The sequence below is a fragment of the Globicephala melas genome, chromosome 19, assembly GCF_963455315.2.
Source record: "Globicephala melas chromosome 19, mGloMel1.2, whole genome shotgun sequence".
NCBI lineage: Eukaryota > Metazoa > Chordata > Mammalia > Artiodactyla > Delphinidae > Globicephala > Globicephala melas.
Window position 1 is genome coordinate 36,232,198 of NC_083332.1, and position 25,415 is coordinate 36,257,612.

The 25,415-nt window shown below is 55.1% G+C and overlaps 1 protein-coding gene and 1 non-coding gene across 7 annotated transcripts in view; one reads left to right on the top strand and one right to left on the bottom strand.

Annotated features, from left to right (window-relative positions):
* The window catches only part of NDRG4 (NDRG family member 4), a 42,292-nt gene that overhangs the window by 11,985 nt on the left and 4,892 nt on the right, over window positions 1-25,415 (top strand). For 4 of the 6 annotated variants that reach the window (XM_060288371.1, XM_030848066.2, XM_060288370.1 and 1 more), the window contains exons 2-12: window positions 7,175-7,269; window positions 13,108-13,152; window positions 20,719-20,824; window positions 21,077-21,197; window positions 21,285-21,347; window positions 21,510-21,570; window positions 22,686-22,772; window positions 22,873-22,929; window positions 23,363-23,466; window positions 24,337-24,393; window positions 24,484-24,535. In XM_060288371.1, the coding sequence (XP_060144354.1) occupies window positions 7,198-7,269; window positions 13,108-13,152; window positions 20,719-20,824; window positions 21,077-21,197; window positions 21,285-21,347; window positions 21,510-21,570; window positions 22,686-22,772; window positions 22,873-22,929; window positions 23,363-23,466; window positions 24,337-24,393; window positions 24,484-24,535 (825 nt within the window). In that variant the 5' untranslated portion in view covers window positions 7,175-7,197. Of the gene's footprint in view, window positions 1-7,174; window positions 7,270-13,107; window positions 13,153-17,243; window positions 17,404-20,718; window positions 20,825-21,076; window positions 21,198-21,284; window positions 21,348-21,509; window positions 21,571-22,685; window positions 22,773-22,872; window positions 22,930-23,362; window positions 23,467-24,336; window positions 24,394-24,483; window positions 24,536-25,415 lie in introns of those variants that run through there. The other 2 variants (XM_030848068.2, XM_030848069.2) reach the window with 1 other exon arrangement.
* TRNAV-CAC (transfer RNA valine (anticodon CAC)) lies at window positions 9,100-9,172 on the bottom strand. The gene has a single exon. It is a non-coding gene; the product is annotated as a tRNA-Val (tRNA).

Consider the following 25,415-nt stretch of genomic DNA (forward strand, 5'->3'; position numbering starts at 1 on the left):
TCTGAATAGTAAGAACTCATTATGTGAGTAGCAGTTCTGAAATTACTTTGTGTGTATACTAGGAGTGAACAAATAAAAATATTGGGGATAATGAGAACCAGGTTTCTCATTGTGGAAGAAAAACAATTACAAATAAAGAAAGGGGGGAAGTTAGAATAAACTGAGAGGTGTTGAATTGGAATTAGAGGTATCAGTATAAATTCCAGACTTTTAATAGATATACAGATACATAGATATAGAATGTGTGTGTGTGTGTGTGAGTGATTGAGGCAGAAAAAATGCAAGGTGAGTTTGGAACATCATATAGGGCTAGAAAATTAGAAACGACTCAAAAAAATGATGGGCGCATGGTGAAAGGGCCCAAGAGCCAGCTTGAAGGAACTCCCAATGGCCAAATCTGGCACAATGAGAGCAATAAAGTAATAATAGAGATTGATTATAACCCATAGAATAAAATAAGTAATTGAATAAATAAGTAGATGGAGAAGAAAAGACAGCTCTTTTTCTTTGAGGAGAATTCCAGTTAATGTAGAAGAGATGATGGAAATAGAAAATTATCGTTAAGCAAATACCACAGTAATAACTGTAGGCAAGCATCATCCATGGTTGCTAAAATTAGTGCACGAAAGTATGATGAGAAACAGGATGTCTGCATAGTCTCAGAGTATCTTCCCACAAGATACGTACTAATTACAAAGGAAAAAATAGTAACTTTATACTGGAGAAGCGTGGCAGACACCACCTGAATCGGGTGATCAAGCTTAACATCCCCAATAATAAAACAGATTGACATCTTGTAACCCATAAAATGGTACAATGACAAGGGCACATCTCTTCTGCTGTATTCTTACTAAAAATGCATCACCTTGGTCTAATCATCAGAAAACAACAGACAAACCCAAACTGAGGGACATTCTACAGATTTAACTAATCAGTATTTTTCAAGTGTCAACATCATAAAAGACAGACTGAGGCACTGTCCCTGATTGGAAGAGACTGCATGACAACTCTGTGCAATGTGGCATCCTGGACTGGGAGACTATTGGGAAAACTGGTGAAATTCATCTCACGTCTGCAGATTACTTCACCATATTGTATCAGTATTTTCTTTCCTGGTTCCTCTTAATTGTATTAAGGTTCTGTAGCATGGTGACATTAGGGGAAGCTGAGTGAAAGGTATATGGGAAGTTTCTGTGCTTTGTTTTTTCTTTGATTTTTCTAAATTTGTAATTATTTCAAAATAAAAAGTTAAAAGGTAGAGGACAGTATTATGCCTTAATTTAATTGGCAGTGTTTTTTCTCTTCTTTTGGTACATAAAATGTTAGTGTCAGCTATGAGCGATGGTATCTTAGATTTGATAATATCTGCCGTGTAGAATAAAGTCTCCTTTTAGACCCTTCCAAACCCATATCCTTCTCCAGAGGTGAGCATTACTGTTACCCTGATTCATTTGAGGATTTAATTTGCAAATATATGTACCTGTTTGATGCATGTATTTTTTACATAAATGGGGCTTATTTATTTATACTTATTATTCTGCGGCATTCCTTTTTCTCTTAACTGCATATTTTAGAATGCTTTCCCTATCTGTTTGAGTGGAGCTGCCTTAATTTTTAAATAGCTGCATGGTGCTCTGGGGTGTAGATGTGCCATGGTTTATTTAACCATCCTCCTGACATTTGTTTGGGTTGTTTTCAGCTTTTTCCTGTTCCAAAGAGTGCTGCAGTGAGCATCCCTGTGCACAGCCTCTTAGTGTTTTTCTTTAGGATAAATATCTAGAGATATAATTGCAAAGTTGATAGATGTTTGCATTTTTGCAAACTACCAGCCCGCCCTCCAGATGAAGGTGAACCCACTGCAGTTGAGCCAACAGTGTATGAGAGTATGTGCTATTTCCCCACAAGCTCACCAACGCTGAATGTTACCAGTCGTTTAATACTTTGCAGTCTGGGTGAAGAAGCATTCCTTCACTCCATCTCATTCAACAAAAACATATCAAGTGTCAGAAAATATTAACAATCGTTTTCGTCATTATTGTTGTTGTTGTAGGGATGTGATAGGGAAAGGTATTTCAGGCAGAAGGAACGGCATGAACAAAGGCACGTGCTTCCTGTGGGTAGAATGGACCTACTGTGCTGTCCCAACCCTCTGAGGTAAGGGTCGGGACAGAGAGAATGATATGAGGGGCCAGCTACCCGGAGGCTCGAAACCCTCTACATAGCACAGTTGGAAGTTGAGTTTCTTGATTTCTGGGGTCCCTGAGTTCTGGGGCTTCTTTTCAAACCACAGGGCTGGCGTGGTGTGGGTGGAAGGACCTCAGGTGCTCAGGCTTGAACGTGAGTCGTCTGCCTGCCCTTAGCGACATCGTTCTTAATATGTGGCGCAGACCCCTCCCCCAGGGCAGAGCTGGCCAAGCCAGGTTGGCTCTGCTCCCTGTTCCATTTGCTTGCGGCTTTTCTTGTAATAACGGGACCTTATAATCAGGACTTTCAGGAGTGCACCATCCACAGGGCATCTTGGACCAAGACCTTGACCATGACCTGCCAAGAGGCCCCCTCACTCCTGTGGTTAAAAAAAAAAAAAGCCATTCCACAGCCCTTCCGCTTTTACAGTTTGGTTTCTCCCTGTCCCACAAGGTCTGGTTCGCCTGCATGTGCTAACTTTACCCTGTTGATGTCTGGCCTTCTTTCACCTTCAGCTCTTGCATTTCTTGGTGGGACAGGTCTGGGTGTTTTGGGGTGGGGAGCAATGCTTGGCTGGGCAGCACTGTCCTCACGCAACCTTCCACGCCTCTGGCTCCCGGGTACTAAATGCTGTAGGAGCCCCCAGTGGCTGAGACAACCCAAAATCCCCACGTGTGTTTCCAAACGCCCCCTACTACTGCTGCGCCGCGCTCCCACTCAGCAGTTGCTTTATTCCATAGGTTGTGTAACTGCCGCTGATCAATTGAATTGAAGCACTTATGGACAAGGCTCAGGAATGATCATAGTAATTGTTTATAGTTTTAACCCTAATAAGTGTGAGGGTTCACGTGGCCCAGGATAGAATCACATTTAAAGAAGCACGAATCAGCAACCAAAAGTAATTGAAAAGAAATGCAGTTCCCCATAAAGAATCCACCCACATTCACGCTGCTCGGGAGCTCCTTTCTGTCCCCCAGCCAAAGAGCCCGGGCTTTCTCTCCCTCATCCCTTTCCCGTCCATTTATTGAAATATCAGCGGAGCCTTCCTGCCAGCAGGTATGAACCCTTCCTTAAATAGGAGACAAGAGAAAAAGAAACTGCAGAGTTGTCTTAAGTAGGCAAAGGAAGGTTAGGAGGACCCCAGTCACTTACATTATTTTTGTCCCATCCAAATGGGTCCAGAAATCTTCCATTTAAAAAGCATGTTTCTATCTGTTGTCTCTGTTGTACCTCAAAGCTCTCTGAGGTGGGCAGAGGAAGGCTACTGCTCCCATTTTGCAGGTAAGCAATCCTCTTAGTGATCTGCCCAAAATAAAGCTAGGCAGTGAGTGATACAGAAGAGATTCCAGGGACTCTAGGCCGGACCACCGAGAAGCTGAGGGCTGGAATTCACCCCAGGCCCATTTGGTTCTAACACTCTGTGTTGCCCTTAGAGAATCTGGGATCAAGAGGGAAAAAAAGGCAAAGTGAAAAGGTCCCTTGCTATTGCTTCACAGACCCCTGGGATCTCGCACCCCATTTGCCTTTTGCTCCCTGATTCCTGACACACCTGACTCAGGCTTCCTTGTGGGCGGTTGATAGGAATCTCACGCTCTCTTTTATTTATTATTTTTGATTTTTCTGAACTTTATTTTATAGCAATTGTCATGATTAGAGAAGTAAATAACACATTTAAAAACCTTCTCAGGGGGCTTCCCTGGTGGCGCAGTGGTTGAGAGTCCGCCTGCCGATGTAGGGGACACAGTGTCGTGCCCTGGTCCAGGAAGATCCCACATGCCGCGGAGCGGCTGGGCCCGTGAGCCATGGCCGCTGAGCCTGTGCGTCCGGAGCCTGCGCTCCGCAACGGGAGAGGCCACAACAGTGAGAGGCCCGTGTACCGCAAAAAAAAAAACAAACAAAACAAAAAACACCTTCTCAGGGCCAAGGGATGCCAGAATATTTACAAACACATTCACGCTCTTTTTCTGAAAAATTTTTTCCGGCTTTATTGAGATACAGTTGACATATAACATTGTATAAGTTTCAGGCATACAATATACTGATCTGATGGGAATCTCATTTTCTTGTAACATCATCTAGCTGCTTTTTTTAAAATCATAACTTTCTTAGGAAGAAACTCGTCTGCCACCACCCTGTGGGAATGTCCCCTCTGGCCTCTGTTCCCGAGCCCCACATCACCTGCTGGGCCCTGGGCTGTCCCTGTTTTCCACAGGCTGACACATCCCCAGTTCTCTGGATTATGAGGTTTCTCTCTGCAGCCCCCTTCCCCGCCACCCCCTCATCACAGCCCATCTGTCCCTGCGCTGCCCACTCTCAGCCCTTTTAATAGAACCGTCCTTGGGGAGGATGGTCTCCACTGTGGTTTCATAACAGGCCTGGGAGAGGGCGGGGACACCCCAGTGCTGCCAAAGCTTTTAGTTGAATTCAGTATTCAGGGGGGTTGGCGGCTAAAAAGGCCCTAATGGGAGAAGAGTTTTCCAGGGTGGCCCTTCTTGCAGCTCCCCACCCGGATGGATGATGAGTGTGCACATGTCAGAAAGGGTGGAAGAGAAAATGGGGGAGAGGGGAGAGGACGCCTTTCTAAAAATACAGCCTGTCTGCGTTGTGTTAGCTGGTTTCCCCAGAAGCCGCTGGGAACTGAGAGCTCCAGCATGGCACTAAGGTGCAGGGACCTGGGTATCTGGGTGGGCAGGGGCCTCCCTGCCTGGCCTTTTCATGCTGGGGACAAGGCTTTCCCAGGGGGGCTGCACAGCTCTGGATTAATCTTCCAGGAGGCCTGAGTGGCTAGCGGCTCCCAGCCCAGCCCCAGCACATCTCAACCCAGACTAGACTCAGGAGGGGAACCCCATGCGATTACAAGGCGCCGTCTATGTTAGCATTCTGGAGGACTGGTGCTCCCTGCTTCTGACAGGATGGAAGGAAGCCCAGGCAGGGTCTGGAGCTACGACCTGGTCTCAGGACCTCCCTGCCACAGCAATGGGTTCCATCCAAGGCCATGTGCCCTTGGGTCCCAGGAAGCCACTGCGCTGACTCCCCAGTCACTAGGGCTTCCACGGGGAGAAGCCAAAGGAGCAGGGGTGGGCAGGGCGGGGGGGCATCTTCTGACCAACCAGCTAGTGGGACTGGCAGCCTTTCAGGGCAGAAGGGAAAGTCTGAGGGCTTCACTCTTGAGAAAGACTAAAAATAGAATTGGGAAGGAAGGGAAGAGGGGTGGGAGGGAGGATGGGAGGAAGGATAGGAAGTCATCCTTCCATCCTTCCAGGTCAGGCCGCACTTCCCATCAGGGTGAAATCTAATAGTACAGGAAAGTGTACCTTGGGAGATGTGAAGTGCTTTGCAAGAATAAAGAGTTGTTAGTGATCTACAAACGGTCTTTCCTAAATATTGTTTTTTCCTGATTTCAGACTGTAGACCCTAATTTTCAGTCCTTCACCCAGGGATAATGCCTGTTAACTTTGTGAAAAGCCTCCCAGGCTTTTTTATGGAACTATTCATATTTCTCATAATTTGGATAATACTGTATGTTTTATAACTGCTTTTTAAAAAAATCTATTACAACACAGGCATTTTACCGTGTTATTAAATAATCTTTTACAAGTTATTTACCCATAGTTTGTCTAGTGCCCTACGTATGGACATTTCGCTTTTTTAGCTTGTTTGGGATTTTTTTTTTTTTGGATTATAAATGGCACTGTGGTGAACATTCTTACAGATAAATCATTAGGTGCCGTCTCTGGTTTCCTTAGGAAATTTCTCCCAGGGAGAAGATTGCTGAGTCCAAGAGTAAGAACCTTTTAAATGATCTTAATTCATTCTGTAAAACTGCCCTCCAGAAAGACGTACCGATTTATACGCTCACAAGCAGCGTGCGAAAAGTGCCAGTTGGGGTGCATCTTTGCCAGCACTGCAAATGTTGCCAATTCCATTGGCAAAAAAAAAAAAGAAAGGATATCTTTGACTTCTGGTGAGCTTGAACATTGTCCCGTGTATTTACTGGCCAGTTGTAATTCTTCTGTGAATTTCCAGCTCATCTCCTTGCCTAGTGTTTCTCTTGGTGCACTATGATTTGTGCCATCCTGAAATCCAAGTGAGGAATGGCAGTGCCAAGCTAGACAGACAGATTGTGGGGTCCTGGCACCCTCTGTCTGCCTTCCCCCACCACTGGATCCTCCAAGCACACACGTGCACATATGACCCCTTCCTCTCCTGAGGTTCAGAGGCCTGGGGTCTCCCACGAACACGCAGCCATTAGGGTCTGGGCCCCTCTGCCTGGAGGCTGTGGGTTGAGTGGTCACTGTGTCATCCCTCCCTGCTGGTGGTACATCATGACCAGCACCTTCAATGTCACTCTGCCTGCCACACTGCCAGGCCCGCCCTTCTGCCCTCTCAGAGCCATCCTCACCCAGGCCTGTCCTTCTAGGCACTCAGGACAGCCCTCAGCTCTCTTCCTCTGTGTCCTCCCGGAGCCCACTGTCCACTTCTGACCACAGGGCGCTTCCGACCCTGTGTTTGGCTTCCCCACACTTGTCCCTCTGTTTCTTAATAAATGCAGTTTACTTGAACTTATTCAAGGGTCATCCTGTATTGTGTCGCCTTGCTTTTCTTTTCCTCTTTTTCTTTCTTCCTTCCCTCCATCCTTCCTCCCTCCCTCCCTTCCTTTCTTCCTCCCCCCGCCCTTGCTTCTTTCTTCCTTTTCTTTTGGGGGAGGCAGGGAACATGTTTTAACTTTTAAGACCAAATAATACAATGACCTTCCCTGAGCCAAGCAGGCGAGTCTTGCAGACGGAGCCTTGCTGCCCGGGTGAAGCGCCGCGCTGGGCCTGCGCTTGGGAACCGGGGGTCCGGGGATGGAGGGATCGGTGTGGTCCCCGGTGCCCCTGCCCCAGCCCGGGCTTGCGCTGTCCCCTCCGCCCGCCGAGAGAGTCCGAGCAGGGCCCAGGCGTGCCTGTCGCAGCAGGGCCCAACCCTCGTCCTCGCCTTCCCTCGCTAGGGCTCCTGCTCCACGACGGGACCATGGCCGGCCTGCAGGAGCTGCGATTCCCCGAGGAGAAGCCACTGCTCCGGGGCCAGGACGCCACTGAGCTGGTGAGTCGCCCCTTCGCGGTCCTGAGGGCGGAGGGCGCCACCTCGTGACCGAGAAGGAAACCGCGCGCCTTCCCTTTAGTCTATTTTCTTTTAATTTATTTTTTTTAACATCTTTATTGGAGTATAATTGTTTTACAATGGTGTGTTAGTTTCTGCTTTATAACAAAGTGAATCAGTTATACATATACATATGTTCCCATATCTCTTCCCTCTTGCGTCTCCCTCCCTCACACCCTCCCTATCCCAACCCTCTAGGTGGTCACAAAGCACGGAGCTGATCTCCCTGTGCTATGCGGCTGCTTCCCACTAGCTCTCTGTTTTATGTTTGGTAGTGTATATATGTCCATGCCACTCTCTCACTTTGTCCCAGCTTACCCTTCCCCCTCCCCGTGTCCTCAAGTCCATTCTCTAGTAGGTCTGTGTCTTTATTCCCGTCTTACCCCTAGGTTCTTCATGATCTTTTTTTTTTTTCTTAGACTCCATATATATGTGTTAGCATACGGTGTTTTTCTCTTTCTGACTTACTTGACTCTGTATGACAGACTCTAGGTCCATCCACCTCACTACAAATAGTCTTGCTGATGGCTAGGAGATGGCCCTCCATCCCGTGAGCCACCCTGAGAAGCCTTGTCCCCGCCTTGGGAGAGTTCCCGGTGGGCTGAACGCCCACGCAGCTAAAACCCAGCCAACCTCGCTGTGGCTTTGGCTGTCTTTGAGGCTGGGAGGCTCTGTAGAAGAGTTATTCCCATTTTAGTGATGAGAAAACCGAGGCACAGAAAGGTTAACTCACTTGGCCAGGGTCACACAGCTCTCGGGGAATGAGGCCCGTATTCAACCCCTGGTTGTGGGCGGCTGTTGAGCCCCAAGAGGGTCCCCGCTGGGCAGTGCTGCCTCCAGTAGGGTCACGATGCTTCCCCAACTACCTGGGCCTTTCATGTCTGCAGCCTCTCTTTTTTCCTCATAAGCCCCTGAGGTATGAGGGAAAGTATTACCAGCAGTGTTTCCAGGAGCAGTGGCATCAAGGCATCTGAGGTTGTTATTTTATCCCAAAGGGCCCTCGTCTGAACACCAGGCGTTAGATTTCAGAATTAGCTCTACCCACGTTTTCTTTTTTTTTTAATAGCATTTTTAAAAAATGTTCTTAATTTTATTTATTTGGCTCCGTTGGGTTTTCGTTAATGTGAGCAGGCTTTCTCTAGTTGCGGTGAGCAGGGGCTGCTCTTCATTGCGGTGCTCGGGCTTCTCATTGCGGTGGCCTCTCTTGTTGCGGAGCACGGGCTCTAGGCGCGAGAGCTTCAGTAGTTGTGGCTCGCGGGCTCTAGAGCGCAGGCTCAGTAGTTGCGGCGCACAGGCTTGGTTGCTCCGCAGCATGTGGGATCTTCCCGGACCAGGGCTCGAACCTGTGTCCCCTGCGTTGGCAGGCGGATTCTTACGTTTTCTTGTGGTAATACCCAGCACAGCTTCCCTTTCCCTCCTGCAGGGAAAAGCTATGGGTCCATTGCTCATAGAATTCTGGGGCATCACGGCTGTAGGTCCCTGCTGGTTATGCCGCCCAGCCCCCCTCGCTTTACAGGTGGGGAAGCCAGGAGCCCAGTCCCTGGATCCTCGGCACACCCTTCTTTGCTCTGCCCCAGCCTCCCAGATTCTCCCTCCAGAAGGAGATAAGCCCAAGAGCTGCTGAGTTCCACATGTTGGGACAGAGTGGCTGTCCAGGTGCCAGGGGCCCAACCACATGAGGCCAGCAGTCTTGTCCCCAAGAAGGGTACAGTCTTCTTTTTTTTCTTTTGCCCCGCCACTTGCGGGATCGTAGTTTCGCCCACCACCCCCCCCGCCCCTGACCAGGGATTGAACCTGGGCCCTCAGCAGTGTGAGCGCGGGGTCCTAACCACTGGACCACCAGGGAATTCCTAGGGTGCAGTTTTACTTTTAAAACAGAACCTCAAGTTAACTTATGAGACCTGATTACCTGAGGGCAACCCCCAGGAATGGTCGGGGAACAGCTGTTGAGCTGGTCACTTGGTAGACTTTTGATTCTAATTCTACTTCCTCCCTGTTCCAAGCCCCCATCATCTCTTGCTCAGGTGCTCCCCGCTGGTACGGGTGTGCATCTGTGGGCGGCACAGAAAGCTGAGGGCACCTTGGCCTCGCATGTTCTCTTCCACTCTTCGCCTCGGCACGGCAGCCCCACCCGCCTTCCTTCTGCTTCAAGGAGCCTCCCCACTGGTCTCCTTGCTCTGTACAACCTTGTAAACTACATCGTGTCATTCCTGGCTTTCTGACGTGTTCCGTTCACTTGTTCCAGCCCTTCCTGAGTCCTGCCCTTGGCTTGGTAAGGCACCCTTGTATCCTAATTATAGATTTCCCTTTTTTGCTTAGACTGACCAGATTTGATTTCTATTACTGGCCACCGTCCCTCCTGAGGCCTGTTTTTAACTATTGTTCTTGGCTTTGGTAAGGTACCCCCGTAATTTTATCCTTTTTGCGTAAACTAAAAATTCCACACATCATGTCACTTTTCTGCTTCCAGCTGGCCAGTGGCTGCCGTAGCACTCGGAGTTGCAGCCACAGTCCTTCCCGGGGCCCAGGGTGTGCTCTGCACCCCCTCCCCCTGCTGGCTCCTATCCTGTCTCCCAGGCTCACTGCTCTTCCTCGAACAGGCTGGTCATATTCCCGGCTGTTTCCTCTGCCTGGGACACGCGAGCCGCAGGACTCCTCAGGGCTGGCCCTTCGTTTTGTTCAGGCTCTGCTCAGATGCCCCCTCGTCAGGAAGGCCTTCTCCGACCACCGGCTCTAATATTGACACCCGCACACCCTCCGGGCCTGGCACTTAGGGCTCTCGGGCTCTGCCCCACAGGCTCCTGGAACAGAGACCCTGTCCGTTTGGTTCCCCGATCTCCCCAGTTCCTAGCACAGTGCCTGGTACACAGTAGGCTCTCAGTAAAGACTTGGGTCGGGTGGAAGCTATAGATTGTGATGCAGCTCAGAAGAAAGAAGTTTTTCAGAACTCTCTGAAAAGTCCCTCCTCCCCACAAACAGCCCATCTTTCGAGGCATGCGAGCAGACACCAGCCTTCTTGTGAGGGCGTGGTGGGCCGGATGGTGGCTCTCAGGGACCCCTGCACTCATCACCAGGGCTCAGGGGTAGGGGGCTGCCTGCTGGTATGGGGTGTGCAGCTGTGGGTGGCACAGAGCGCGCAGGGCACCTTGGCCTCACACGTTCCATGCCTGTCTCTTCCACCCCCCACCTTGGCAGGGCCCCTCGCACCCCTTCTCTGCCCAGCCTGGCCCAGCACCTTGCTGCCCCTCCCTCCCTGAGCCCCTTTGACCAGCCCCCGGGCTCTGCCTTCTTCCTGCTGCATTTGGTGTCTCTCACCTCATCCCACCTGGACCAGAGTTGGCTCCCCTGCACGATGGTCTGCGTCTCAGTCCTCCACGGAGGCTGCGAATCCCCAGCTGAGTTTCTCTCCTTTCTCGGGTCAGCACAAGCCCTGTAGACCTGGTCACTGGTCACATCTGCTTTTCCCAAGGCGTACTAATGGCCCCATCCTCAACCCCCCAAAATCCTCCTAGGTGCTCCCAGTGTGGCCTTTGCAGATTTCAGTGACAACTGGTGCAGTCCTGTCTTGAAGCTCTGCCTCGCTCTCTGCCTCTCTCTCCCAGGCGGTTACACCCACGGACAGATTCCCCTGTCCAGCTGCACGGGACAGAAGTGCCAGTCCTTTTCACTTTTTAAATCTTCCTCAACCTTCCAGGTGCAAATTCCCTGAATGCATTGAGGAGCAAATACTTCCACACGGTTACCCACCGTCCCTCCGCCATTGCAGACTCGCTTGCTTCTGAAGTCTTTGCCTGGTGTGTCCAGGGCTACGTGGAAGAATTGTTGATTCTCCCCATGCCTGCATCCCCACCTGGGTCTCCTTAGGCCGCTCCTGGGCCTGCTCCCCTCCTCTCAGCTGGGCCCTCTCTCCCACCGGTTTTCCTTGGAATGTTCATGTGGTTCCTCCCAGGCCTCCAGTGTCTCTGGATTGGCTTGTATTATGCCTGCTGTTTCTTGGTTTGGGGTCCTGCCCATCTGAAGCTTCCCATCCCCTTGAAAATCTCCTGCATCTCTTTACCTGGCCCCCCCTCGGGCAAGGTCTTCCAAGGTAAGAGGATTCATTGATAACCAGCCTCGACCTTTTCCCCCAGACCCCTGCCCCCTTCCTTGGAGGGTCCAGGAGTGGCCACCATGCTCTCCTCCCCTCCCCAGGCAGAGCCCCCAGGCCCTGGAGGAACCAGGAGGGGAGGAGAGCCATTGTTGATTTCATCTGAGAGCTGGCTTTCCTTTTTTGTGTGAGAGCCTCTAGTGCTGTCTGATTTTTTCCATCACCCCTCCCACTCCAACTGCCAGAATGCAGGTGGGTGAAAACATCAGGTTCGCTGCTTTTCAGTGTTTTCCTCCCTGCTCCTGTGACTTGGGTTCATTTTCTTCCTTGTTGCACCTAGTAGCCCTGCCCTTCGCTCGCTGTCCTCCCATAATATCCTGGTTCTCGTCTGTCTCATTTATCCACATATGTATCCAGTAGCATCTGTAGCACACAGAGTCCAGTGCAGCAGTGCCAAGGAGAGAGTGACTGCTCTCTGTGCCCCTTGTTTAATCCTCACAGACACTGAGGCTTGGAAGCTAAGTGATCTGCCCGCAGTGAGCAGAGGAGAGCAGAGAGGATTCTAGACAGACCCAGTAGAAGGCAGGACAGAGGCCCCAGATCTCTGCTCTTCCTGGATATGTGGGATCCCCCCATGAGGTTCCTTCCCCAGACAGAGACCCAGGGCGGGTGTAGGGTGTCTGAGGGCCGCCGGGCTGCATCGGGGAGAGCCTGGCGACGCAGACACATGGGGTTCAGGCCCCCATTCCTCCACTCTCCATTTTTGCCACCTTATAAACAGTGGGTATATGTAAGCCGTGCTCCCCTCACTCATGAAGTTAGACTTGTTCATCCAAATCTGTTTGTGTTTGAGGAGCCCGGTCCATGCCGGGCTTCATGCTGAGAGCTGAGCCAAACGTGGTCCATACCCTCCCGGTGCCTGCAGTCCAGTGGGAGGGATGGGCACCAATCAGAGACTCACACCAGTCACCATAAATGAGCCTAAAAGCAGGGGATTTTGGTGCTTTGAGAGCATGAAGCAGGCAGGTGTGGAAAGGTGAGAGCAGCTACTGCAGAGGCCCAGACAGCGCCTTTGTGCAGGTCAGAAAAGCCCCCTTCTCCCTCAGCTTCTCCATCCCTAAAGTGGGTGTGATAGGCCTGCCTCTGCGCTTGTGCCCTGATGGGCACCTCAAAAGTCATCTGTGGGGACAGCGGGCAAAGTGCTGAACAGCAAGAATTTGGGGTCAGAGATTATTCCATCACTTTCTAGCCATGTGCTTCCATCTCTCTGAGCCTCACCCTTCTCACCTGCAAAGTGGAAATCTTCACGTTTTCAATTAATAGGTAAAAAAAAATTAACAGGTAAAATCAATGTGTGTAGCTGCTCGTAGCCTCATCTGTCAGGTACTAAATGGCCTGATGCCCGGCGCTTGGGAAGCCCTCTGTCACTTTTGTTAACATTAAGATAGACTGGGGAGGGAATTCCCGGCGGTCCAGTGGTTAAGACTCCGTGCTTCCACTGCAGGGAGCCGGCTTTGATCCCTCTTCTGGGAACTAAGATCCCACATGTCGCATGGTGTGGCCAAAAAAAAAAAAGATAGCCTGGGGAACAGCAAGCGAGTCTGCTCAAGGCAGAGCCCCTGTGGCCGCCTGCCTTCCCTGCCTGGCCCAGCCTGGGGCCTAACGAGCCACCCCCTCTGTTTGCCTTGCTTTAGGAGAATTCCGACACCTTCCTCTTGGCTGTGGACACAGACTGGAAGGTAGGTCTCTGCTCAGCCTCCCCAGATGGGGACCAGCTGCTGGCTGGCCCCTCCCCCACCCAGCCTGTTTCAGAGGAGGCTCACAGCCCTTCCACGTGCCCCCAGCCTGAAGCCACAGGGACTGGGCAGTTGGAAGCCTCCAGGACCACCCCCACTGCTCACAGTGGCTTTGCCTCCCCTCTGTCCCGTGGAGAAATGCCCCCTCTCTCCTTGAACAGGACAGGGAAAGGAGGAGAGGTCTGGGGGAGTGAGGATGCTGTCATCTGAATCAGCACTTTCCTCCTATGAAAGCCAGGTTGATGCTCTGAAATAGCTCCCGTTTCCATGGCAACAGTTGCCCAGGACAACCATGTCCTCTTTAGTTTGATGCCAGATTCCCTGTGAAACTGAAATCATTCTTTGTTTTTATTTCTCTGCATGATGATTTCTGATTTTGCTCACTTGGCCAACCATTCCTCCCCTGTGAGTCCCATAGTGGCCGTTTATTTCCGGGTCTCAGAAAAGGCATGACAGCAGACACAATGGGAGCCTCACAGGGCTCCAGGGCCCCGCTGGCCATCATAACCTACCGAACAAAGTCAGGCTTTTCTGGGACCTTCCTCCTGGCTGGCAGGAGCTAGCCCCCAGGCCACCATCCAATTTGGGTCAGTCTCCCAGCCCCGTGACAGCCTCAGCCCTGTGGTCTGGACGCAGGGGTGACGTGGAAGGAGGGGTGGCCCGCCGGCTCCTCTCCCAGGCGCACGGAGCTGCAGCCAGGATCTGAGGATCTGGATACGAACTGTGCTTTTGACCCTGGGTCACCCGTCCTTCAAGGACGCAAGCAGAGGCATCAGAGTGGCCCTTGGGCACATGCTCTGGTCTCCTGGGAGCACCAGCTCCAAACACAAAGGCCTCTGGAGCTCGAGAAGACAGGATGAGGCCGGGGAGGTGTCCACAAGGTGGCCCAGGCCCAGCCAGAGTTCCCTTTGTCCTCCCTGCTCCAAATGAGGGCTGGAATGTGTGAACAAACAGACCCTCCTCCACAGGACGGGGCTGCTGAAATAAAGTCCAGAGCAATCAGCCCCTGCCCGACATTGAGTGGGACTCACTGGACGCCAACGGTGCTGACTGCCAGCCCCCAAAACACACGCACCCTGGGAGGCAGATTGGAGGGTGAAATAGGTGATGAGAATCCTGGGGTCCTCTGCACCCATCTGCCGGGCCCAGACTAGGGTGGTCACCCCATGTGTGTGGGACCTTGGTTCTCAAGATCCTTTGCTTGGTAAAGTGCAGCGTGTGTTGAAAGGTGCCTTACTGTGTACTCTGGGTACACCACACAGCGGCTGCTTTTTCTTTTAATTGTTTTTTCAGTAAAGCAGCTGCCAGGAGGGCCCTTGTCTGGGCCAAGGCCTGGCAGGGATTTTATCCTGCTCAGTCCCTTGCCTCAGTGGGCCCAGCCAGTGGGGGAGGCAGAAGGACAAACTAGAACTAGGAAGACCTGGGTCCAGGTCCTGGCCCTGCCACCTGACCTCCAGTACAGGTCACTACCTCATTTGTAGAGTGAGGCAGGCAGCTCAGCCCTCCCCGGGTGTTTGCAGGGTCAGGGTTGGTGCCCTTGGGCTGGGCACTCAGACCCTGGGCTGTGACTAGTGGCCACTAGAGCCAGACTGCCTGCGTGTGGTTCCTGGCTCTGTACCCACTGGCTGTGTGATGTTGGGCAGGTTGCAGAACATCTCTGTGCTTCATTTTCCTTGTTTGTAAAGTGGGTGTTCAGAGGATAAAATAAAGTAACATGTGCAAAGCATTTGGATGGAGTATGGCATGTGGGAGATACGGTACTAAGCATTTACTACTCTTAATGTGACCTCAGGCCCGGGGTGCTGAGCTCCACTGCTTACTAGCTGAGTGCTTCAGCACTTCATCCTTTCTCATAGGTTTGTGAAGATTATGTGTTACCCTTGCTCCCTAAGGCTACCTGTGCAAGCAGCTACACTGCTTTTCTACCATTTACAGATGTGGAGGCTCAGAGTTGTTGACTGACTTGCCTGAGGTCACACAGCAAAGACTAGCAGGGTTTGGCTAGCAGGACCTGAGCCTGCCTTATTCAGCCACAACTGTACAACCTCCAGGGAGGAGGCCAACAGGTTGGAGAGACACACAGATTATCCCATCTCTCCCCTGGGCAGGCCTGGGAGAGGCCTACATATAGGCCTGCATATAGGCCGCTACGTGTAGTGATGTATGAGGATTTTCTTCATCCTAGCAGCTCTGTGAGGAAGGCACAATTCCTATTTGACAGTTGAGACCAAGGCACAGAGGAGTTTAAAAATCTTGTCCAAGGTCACCCAGCTAGTGGGTGGGGAAGCTGGAATTTAAACTCAGGTCTGTGGATTTGAAACCACTGAGCTGAGCAGAATTGGGAGGCCGTGGCTTGGGGTGGGCAGTGTCTGAGATCTCCCAGGTCCAAGGGTGGGAAAGGCTACTCAGAGGTTCAGGTGGGCATAAGGTTGGATGGGGACCATGAAGGGGCAGGGTTTTAGTGGCAGAAAGGGTGGGAGGCCACCCCACCCTGCCCCTCTTCCAGAAGCATATGGGAGGATTTTGTGGGCCTGTCTGCAGACAGGGCTGTGCTTTTGCCCACCACCTGAATTGCCAGAGCCTCTGCCTGTGCCGAAGTGGCTGCAGGGAACAGGGAACATGGACAGAACAGGAGGGGCTGGGGGATAGCCCATTCCACACCCCAGCTGCCCTGGGAGACCACAGGCCCCCAGCACTCTGCACTAGGCCCGCAGTGCGAGAGGTCAGAGAGGGGCAAGGAAAGTTATTGATGCCCCCCAGGCAGAGTTCATGGCCAGGAATAGCATACGTGGCAGGTGCTGGCCAGGTCACTAGGCACCCAGAAATGGGGAGGTGACCACCTTCCCCCAGGGCAGCCAGCCAGCGTGCAGGGCTGTCGGCATAGGCTGGGACGAGTGGCGTGTTCCCTCACCAAAGAGACAGAATGGGGCCACAGGGGCCCACACCCCTCCCTCTCTCTGTTGCTCTTGCTTCTCTCAGCCCTTGGGCTCCCTCCTCTGCTCCCCTCCCTGGCCTATTTCCTCTCCTTCTCTGCTCTCCTTTCCCTGCCCCTTCTAATCTCTCTACTCTGCCTGCATGTCTCTGGCCAGCTCCACCTCCAAATCTTGAGCCACGTGACCTCCAGCACCTGTCCTGCTGCTCAGGACAGCGGGAGGCGGGAGGCGGCTCGAGCATCCTGCTCCCCAGAGACTCGAGAGCCAAGCCCCAGGCTGGGTGGCCCCAGGAAAGAGGGCTGGGTGTGTCTGCGGCAGGTGGGCATGCCCACATGGACAAGCTGCCTCCCGTCCCTCCTCCTGTCTCTAGTGGCCTCCAGCCCCTTTTGCAGGGTGGGGGTGGGGGAGGGCAGAGCTGGTGTGTGCCCACCATCTCCCTGGTCCTGCAATCTGCCCAGGCCCCCTGGCCCCATTTCCCCAGCATGAGCAGGCGCTGCGTATACATGTGGGCAAAGTGGGGGCTGCCCAAGGGGAGACCCTGGGGGTGGAGAAGGAGCAGTCCCCTGGAGTAGGGTCATGACCCAGGTTGCCCCAGGCAGCAGTGACTCCCCGTATCCCCTCAAGGTTAAGGGATCTAGGCCTTTCTGACGTGGAGGCTGGGCTTGGGGCGCTCTCGGGCCCTCCCTGCTCCCAGGGTATGGGTCAAGGGCTCTGCTGTCTAGGGCATGCCTGTGTGGTCCACCCTGCCCTGCTTCGGTGTGCTCGTCTTTGAGAGGCTCCTGTGTGCCTGTCACAGGGCACACCTGTACACGTGGCCTCTTGTCTTCCTAGGACCCGTGTGCAGCTGCTGCTGTGAGCCTCTGTGCTGGGGGTGGGCCGGCTGCAGGGGCTGGGGACCATCAAGACTGATGTCTTGCTGGGGGTGGGAGGAGCAGGAGATGGGGTGAGTGAGAACCTTGGAAGCCAATCAGAGCCAAGTTTGTCTCCTGAAAGCCAATCTGGGAGCAGGGGCTCCGGGTGAGCGAGTGGCTGCTCAGAAACCCCGCAGGGAGGAGGGGCCAGCCCAGGGCCCCCCCCCCCCCCCCCGCCACCCCCTGGCTCTACATATAAATGGCCCGGGAGCTGTGCCCCGTCATAGAGCCGCTGGTCTCCTACTTGCGTTGCCCCCTCTCTCTGGACTCTGGTGACTCAGGCCTTTGTTTGCCCTTCCTAGTCGAGGCGGGTCGCCTCCCTCAGCAAGATGCCGGAGTGCTGGGATGGGGTGAGTGCGGAGTCTGGCGGTGGCGAGGCGGGCGGGGAGGGAGGGGATCCCTCTACCTCTGTCTGGTGGTGGTTCTGCCTTCAGTCGCCTCACCTTGGGGGTCACTGGGCAAGGCCAGCAGGTTCCAGGCACCCTGGTCTGCTGCAGCGATTGTGGGTAGCTGCTGGTCAGGGTCCGCAGGGAAGGGCGGGGAAGGCTGAAATCTCTGCACAAACTGGAACGGGCTGTGACTTGTTTGTAAGCCTGTACGGATCGGTGTGTAGGCATGTGTATATTCCACTGACGGTGTGCCCTCCGCCTGGCATGTGCCCACCTGGCTCTGCCTGGCGCCTGTGACCACCTCAGCCCTGTGGAAGCTGTTCCCTGCGTGTCTGTGCCAGCAGACACCTCCTGACCCTGCGCGGGTTGTCTTGGTTGTTTGGGGGACTGCAGGGTGCTAGTCAGGCAGAAGTAGGGAAGTCTGGGTTATGGTGTTAACTGGTCCGTCAGGCTGGGGTCCCTGAAGGGAGAAGGGGGTCGCTGCGCCTTATTTTCTGGGCGTAGGAAGGCAATGCTGGAGGGATGAACCTGCAGGGCTAGGGGCCCCGGGGGTACCAGGGTGCCTCCTTCTTCTGCCTGGGGGCAGCAGGTGCCCAGGCTCGGTGCTGTTCTAACTCCAGGAGGGAGAGGCAGGGGCACACATACCCCTCTACCCCGTAGCCTGCCCTGCCGGGTCCGGAGGCCATGGGGCCGACCTCTACCCAGGCAACGACGTCAGCGCCTACCCGCCGCTGCAGACCCGGTCCTTGAATTATTGATGCGGTTGATGGGAGGAATCCAAGCAGCCCTGCGCGCACTCAGAAGGCCCCCCCCGCTCCCCCCCCCCCCCCGCAGCGCTCAAGGTCACAGATGAGGGGAGCCGGACAGGCAGAGAGAGAGGACATTAGAGCCCCCTCCCTTGCTGCCGCAGTGCCTCGAGCTGGCGCCCACCTGGAGGCGGGGACGGGCTCTGACGTCACCAAGAGCCAATGAGAGCCCTCGGCCCTGGGGATCGGGGGACTCAAAGCGCGTCTGGCTGCGGCCTTTGGGGCCCCCCTCTTGGGGACCTTTGGCCTCTATCAGGATTACCTGGATCTGCACTCCTGGGTCGAGAGGGTGCAGGGAGGTCGGTGGAGGGTTGAGCCAAGGTCAGTGGGCCACCGGGCTGGTGCTCCCGATGGCCTGTCCAGGCCCAGCCCAGCCCAGCCCATCCCCAGGGGCCTGAGCCTTAGTGGTGCAAGCGCTGCGACTTAGTCCCGTTGCCCCTGGTGGGGCATGGGGACCTGGGCGGCCACACCGGGACTGGGAGGGGCAGACACTGCCCTCACACACACACCCACGGGGCAGTGGAGATCTGGGAGGACCACGCCCTGGGCCCTGACTTGCGCTCTGCTGGCTAGAGCTGACCCCGCTCCGAGAACTATGCCGCAGGAAGCGCACTGCAGCTCTTGTGCTGTGGACGCCCTCTCCTGCCCCCAGCCCACCCTACATAACACCGTGTGCCCCTCCTGCCCCATCCCACCTTCCTTAGCACTGTGCACTCTTCCTGCCCTCCAGCGCCAACAGAGCCTGGGGGGTGGGGATGAGGCAGGGGCCCCAGCAGGGACACGCACCCTGTGGAGGGGCTGCTTGCTCAAAAGTCTCTTGCATGGAGCCTGAGGTCTTCCTCAGAAAAAAGCAGCCTGAGGCTGGCCCCTGGCAAGGTTCCCCTCTGCCTTCTCGGAACTTGGCCTTGGGCAAGTCAGTTCTTTCCTAGCCTCAGTTTCCTCCTCTGTGAGGATAAATAAGAAGATACATGAAAAGCATCTGATCAGTGGTCAGTGAGCAGGAATTGTTCCTTGTTTTGATAGCCCTGAGGGAGGACAGGCCTGGGCCGTGGGGAGGCTGTGGCGGGCTCCGGCCTGCCTGGAGGACTCCCAGAAGTGTGGCTCCCGGGGTGCAGCCTCGAGCCACAGGGTTGGCACTGCCTTGTCTCTCCCCACTGGAGACAGGCCTCGACAGTGGTCCTCTGAGCCCAGACCCAAGAAGGCCAGTCTCCAAGAAGATGTTCCCTGCCTGAGTCTCCACTTTCCTGTCGGAGGCAAGAACTTAGGTTGTCTCTGAATATGAGCATCCTAGTGTCCTCCACTTGAAAGATGGGGAAACGAGCTCCTTCTCTCTTGCATAACACCTGGCACACAGTAGGTGCTCAGTCACATCTGACTGTCCTTGACCCTAGCCCCACCTCCAACTCCTTGGGGCCACCCCCCTGTAGTTCCCAGGACTCCCCCTGGTGCCATCAGGGCTGTTTATTCAGCTTTGACAGACCCTCTTGGAGCCTCCCCATGAGTGGCCAAGAGGGAATAGTTTGCAGAAGGACCAGCCAGCAGGGCGCCTCCCCAGGGCTTAGAGATGCCCACCCACGGCAGCCCCCTTTCTGGGCCCCTTTCCAAGTGCTAAACACTCGGCAGATACCAGCTTGTTTAGTTCTCACAGAGTCCTGATGAGGTGGCTTAGGCAGCGGTGGCTGGGGCACAGAGAAGTGCATGCCCTGCTCAGAGTTACACAGTAGGGGCCGGAGCGGGTCTTGAACCTGCAGCATCCAGCTCCTGCTTCCTGGAGAACTGACGACCCTGAGCAGCGAAAGCAAAGGCGTGAACACGAGAGGACCTCAGAGTGGCCGCTGCAGAAGGCCTTTGGGGAGGGGGTGGGAGTCTAGCCTGAGGGAGGCCTTGGGGATCACGGAGGGGCAGGAGCAAGAGCCTGGAGGTGGAACCAGGGGCAGGTGTCGGGGTGGGAGGCTGGGCTGGCTAGCAAGGGGTCTTTGCCGTGGATTCTAGGTGAGCTGCTGAGGCCAGTCCCCTTCAGGAGCTGCGGCCCTTTTGAAGGCTTCTGAGTCGAGGGGGAACATGGTGGGGGCGGGACTCAGTGGGGATGGCAGAGCTGTCCTGGAGGGGCTGCAATGAGATGGGGAAAATGGGCTTCACTGGACCCTGCAGGCCTGAGTGCAGCAGGGCCTGAGCCTGGGCCTGGGCAGTGGCAGCTCGTCCCACTGGCTGGTTTGCAGAGGAGACCAGAACTTTCACATGCAGACCAGTTCACGTTGCCCCTGTGCTGAACAGCCTTGGGAAGGGGTGCTCCCTCTGGTCTGTCCTCTTTGGGGGTGGCTGGGGGTGGTGAGAAGGGGACGCCCCACCCTATGGGGGTGAAAGTCCCGCCAGAGGCCCAGCAGCCCCCAGGCTGCCCCACAGCATCATTTCCCGGAAGAGCCAGGACTGGGGGCTGCCCGGAGTGTCCAGCGCTGTCTCTCCCCTCCAGGAGCACGACATCGAGACGCCTTACGGCCTTCTGCACGTGGTGATCCGGGGCTCCCCCAAGGGGAACCGCCCAGCCATCCTCACCTACCATGACGTGGGTCTCAACCGTAAGTGCGCCTCAGCGTCCTTTGGCCCTCCACTGCCTCGAATCTCCTGGAACAGAGAGGCCCCCCTCCCTCTTCACAGAGCCCTGTAGATCCCCACTCACACTTAGCTCTGTGCCCCTAGCCATTTGGGTCTCGGTTTCCCCGCTGAACCATGAGGCTGATCACCTCTGCCTCGACCTCCCTTGCAGCATCCATGGGCCTCCCTGCCCGCCTCTCCCGGCTCAGCCACAGCTGAGAGCTTTGTCTTTGCAGACAAGCTGTGCTTCAATACCTTCTTCAACTTCGAGGACATGCAGGAGATCACCAAGCACTTTGTGGTGTGTCACGTGGATGCCCCCGGTCAGCAGGTGGGGGCCTCGCAGTTTCCTCAGGGGTAGGTACCTGGAGCGACCCACTCCCCAGCTTTCCCCAGCCCTGTACCCCCGGCTGCCCTGGGCCTGAACTGGTGCTCTGCCTGCAGGTACCAGTTCCCCTCCATGGAGCAGCTAGCCGCCATGCTCCCCAGTGTGGTGCAGCACTTTGGGTGAGTCCTCGCCCTGCCCTGCCCCTGTGCTGGGGGCCAGGGGGCGCCCACCATCTCCGCAGAGCCAGCAGGCTCCAGCTGAGCGCTGAGGGCTATGGGTGGGTCTGCTGTGGATGGCAATCATGGGAAACCCCTAGAGTGACCAGCCATGCTCTCTATCAGGTTCAAGTACGTGATTGGCATTGGCGTGGGAGCCGGAGCCTACGTGCTGGCCAAGTTTGCAGTGAGTCTCTCCACCCGCCCCTGTAACTAATCCCAGGACTGGTCTCTCCCAGGGGCCAGCCCCACAGGAACTTTCCTTCCTGTCTTCCTTTCCTCCTCCCCCTACTTCCTCTTCACTTAGGAAAAGTCCTTTTTTCTTTTTTTCCTCCAAGGAAATTAACTTTAAAAAAAAACAAGGTTACTTTTTCTATACAATTCCTTAAAACACTATGAGCCATAAGTTGCTTCAACCATTATCCAAAAGCAAACTTTCTCTTAGCAACAAACTATACAGCTAATTACTCCAGCCACTAAACAAGGATTATCCTAATCACTCATTCACTAATTAGGGTAATACTTAAACATGAATCATTTTTTAATCTAAAATTACACTTATGATAAGTTTGCGAGGTTTAAAGAAATTGAGGTTTCAGAAACATCATGTCGGGTAGGAGCTCACAAGCTTTCCATCTCTAAAAGCAAAAACTTAATTTTTAGGATTCAAAGTATTTCTTTCTTCAAAAAAAAAAAGAATAAAACAAAAAAACTGACCAAGAATTTTCAACTCCAATTTCCACTGCAGTACTTAACCACTTTGTTAACTGTCAACTATTCCCAGCCACCCCCAGACAACCTTGACATGACCTCAGTATTGTATATATATCACCATTTTCCCCTAACACAGGCAGACAGTCGAACAGAAAACTCGAATCTCTTTTACAGTGTCTAACACAAAACAGGCTTTGGGGAGGTCAGTTTCTTAATATCACTAGGGTTTTTTCTATGAAAGCAAAGAAAGAAAATATTGCATTGAAGATGTTTAATCCTTAGTGTTGCAATAGTAACCTCTTCAAAGGTATATTAAAGGGGCTGAAAAACAGCGAAATAGGCATAGATAGATTCCAAATAAAAGGGTTTTGAAAGGTTCCAGTTGGGGAGGAGGATGGGCAGGGGCTCCCAGCTGAAGGCACTTGGTTATCAGTGGTACCTTGAAGCCCTTGCCGAGCGCGGCCTTCTCTTCAGATCCTAGCAACCGCCTGTGAGACGGGCAGGGCCAGAATTTTACAGTCCGTTTTCCAGGTGGGAAGACTGGGCTCCCTGCCCCGCCCCCCAAGCCCTGTCTCCCTGTCCCGGCAGCTCATCTTCCCCGACCTGGTGGAGGGGCTGGTGCTGATAAACATCGACCCCAACGGCAAAGGCTGGATCGACTGGGCGGCCACCAAGGTGAGCGCGGTCCGCCTGGAATGGGTGGGGGGGCGGGTGGGGCGGGGAGGGGCGGGGCGTGGCGTCCCGTCCCTCACACTGGCTCCGCCTCGGCCCGCAGCTCTCCAGCCTGACCAGCACTTTACCCGACACGGTGCTCTCCCACCTCTTCAGGCAGGTAAGGGGGCGGAGCCGTCCTCACGCGGGAGCCGGAGCGGCGGGTTGGGACTCTCCCGAGGGCCTGGTTCTGCCCCCCGCTCCCGGCCGGGCAGGAGGAAGAGGGTGGCGGGGTGATGGGGCATCAGACATGCCTCACCCCTACCCCGGGATCAGCCGCGAGACTGCAGCACCCGTGACGGACTGGGGAGACGGATGGGGCGGGGTCCCCTCCCCTCCCAAGGCCGTGGGCTCCCGCCACACACCCTTCCCCCTCCCCCCACACACCCTTCCCCCTCCCCCCACACACCCTTCCCCCTCCCCCCCTCCCTCCACACCTCTGGGGCTGGGGCAGGGGCCGCTCCGGCCAGAGATGCCCCCTCTGAGCCAGTCCCGGTCTGTGGCTCCACACTGCCCTGCCGCCCGTGCGCTCATCCCCCGTCCCCGGGGCCCAGGAGGAGCTGGTGAGCAACACAGAGTTGGTGCAGAGCTACCGGCAGCAGATCGGGAATGTGGTGAACCAGGCCAACCTGCAGCTCTTCTGGAACATGTACAACAGGTGTGGGCGGCTCGGGTCCCAGCTGGCGGCACCAGGACGGGAGCGCTCACGCAGTTGGGGGACCCCCCTCCCCGGTACAGCTGCCCACGGCTGGCAACACACTCTCCCAGTTCGTAGATGAGTGGACCGATGAGCCTCCGAGAGGGGTGATCTCTTGCCCAGGGTCACACCCCGCGAGGGGCAGAGGGGGAGCAGAGCTCTTCCACTCCTCCCCCTCCCTTGGGTGTTGCCAGTGGGAGCAGCGGGGGATGTGGGCGCCACCTGCTGTCCCCACTGCCCTGAGCCTCAGTGCTGACATCCCTAAGTTGAGAGGAGGTTGGATTAAGTGCTCCTTGGAGCCCCTTAGGGGTTGCCCTGCAGGGGAGTGGCCGGCCCCCCCCCGCCCCGCTGGCCTGCCCCTCCTTCTCTTTCTCCTACAAATATTTATTGAACGCCTGCTGTGTGCATGGTGCTGGAGAAACACTGGAGAAGGAGGGAAGCCCTGGCCTGCCTGCCTCTAAGGCACGGGACTCCCAGCACAGGTGGTGGTGCACAGCCCGTAATGAGAGCCAAATGTGAGGGCCCACCTGGCATGGCTTGGGGGGTCCCGGAAGAAGTCACGTGAGGGGAGCCCTCAGGCCCCTACTTGTGCAGAACAGGTCTGTGTCTCCCCAGTTTACCAATGGCATGTGTGAGGCTTTGTCTCACCGTTGAGACGCTAGAGCGTAAGCCCCCAATCTGGGGCCAGCCCAGCACCTCCAGGGCTGTTGGGCCATAATTGCCATGTGGAGGGACGGGGTTGAAATACGGCAGCGTCAGGCTTGGGGACATTCCCCAAAGCCCCGCCCCGGGATGCAGTCCTGGGATACCCACCTCCGCCTCTCCCTGCAGCCGCAGAGACCTGGACATTAACCGGCCTGGAACAGTGCCCAACGCCAAGACGCTCCGGTGAGTGCCCTGCCCCCTCCAGCCTGCCAGGCCTATGTAACCCCCTCTCCGGTGCCCAGGCCAGACAGCCCTTCTCCTCTGTGTCTGCAGCTGCCCTGTGATGCTGGTGGTCGGGGATAACGCACCTGCCGAGGAGGGGGTGGTGAGTGAGGGATTGTGCCCTGGTGCCAGTGGGTGGCAGGGGCAAAGGGGTCACTGGCTCCTGGCCAATGGGGCCAATTCCTGACCCTGCCCCGGGAAGCCTCGGGGGGACGCCGGATGGTGGGCTTCTCATCCCACTTTCCCACCATCTTGCCAGGTACCAGTGCCTGAGACAGCCCCCATCCTTCAGGTGACGGAGGCCTGGAGACAGGAGGGGCCTGGGTCCAGGACCGGCCCACCTGATTGCCCCGCCCTACCCCTCCCTGCAGCACGGCAGCCTCTCCACACTCTCCACCCATTTTAGGCCCAGAGACTAAGATTTCTCTTTTCTCTAAAACTGGATTCACTTGTTATGAAATAAGCAATTCATGAGCACAGCAATGGTCCATCTTTGACCATCACATGCATCCATTATGTTTGGGGATCATTTGTCACCTCTCCTGTTGGAACTCTGAGGGCAGGCAGCCCGGGGTGTTCATGTCCCCCCAGAGGGTCAGGGGTCCAGGAGTGCCCAGAGAAGACCCCAGTGTGCACCCAAACTGCGACACCCTCCGTGTGCCTGAGGGCTTCGGGGAGCAGGGCTGTGGGCTGCGCCTGCCGTCTCGACCCCGGCAGGGTCAGGGCTTCAGAGTCTCCTGCTGACCCTCGGCCCTCCTTCACCTCTGACGCCCGACTTCTGGGGTGCCTTGCGCTTTCCCAGCCTCCCCCGCCAAGGTGGCCCTGGCTCGCTGTGAGGCCGCTGCCCAGCCCCTGCCCCCAGCCCAGCAGCAGTTGTGAGTGCAGTAGAGGGTCTCAGGCCTTCAGGGGGCTGCTTCCTGATCCCCAGGGCCTTGGCCTTGCCAAGGTGCCTGTGTCTGCCCCCTGCACTCCCTCCCTCACCT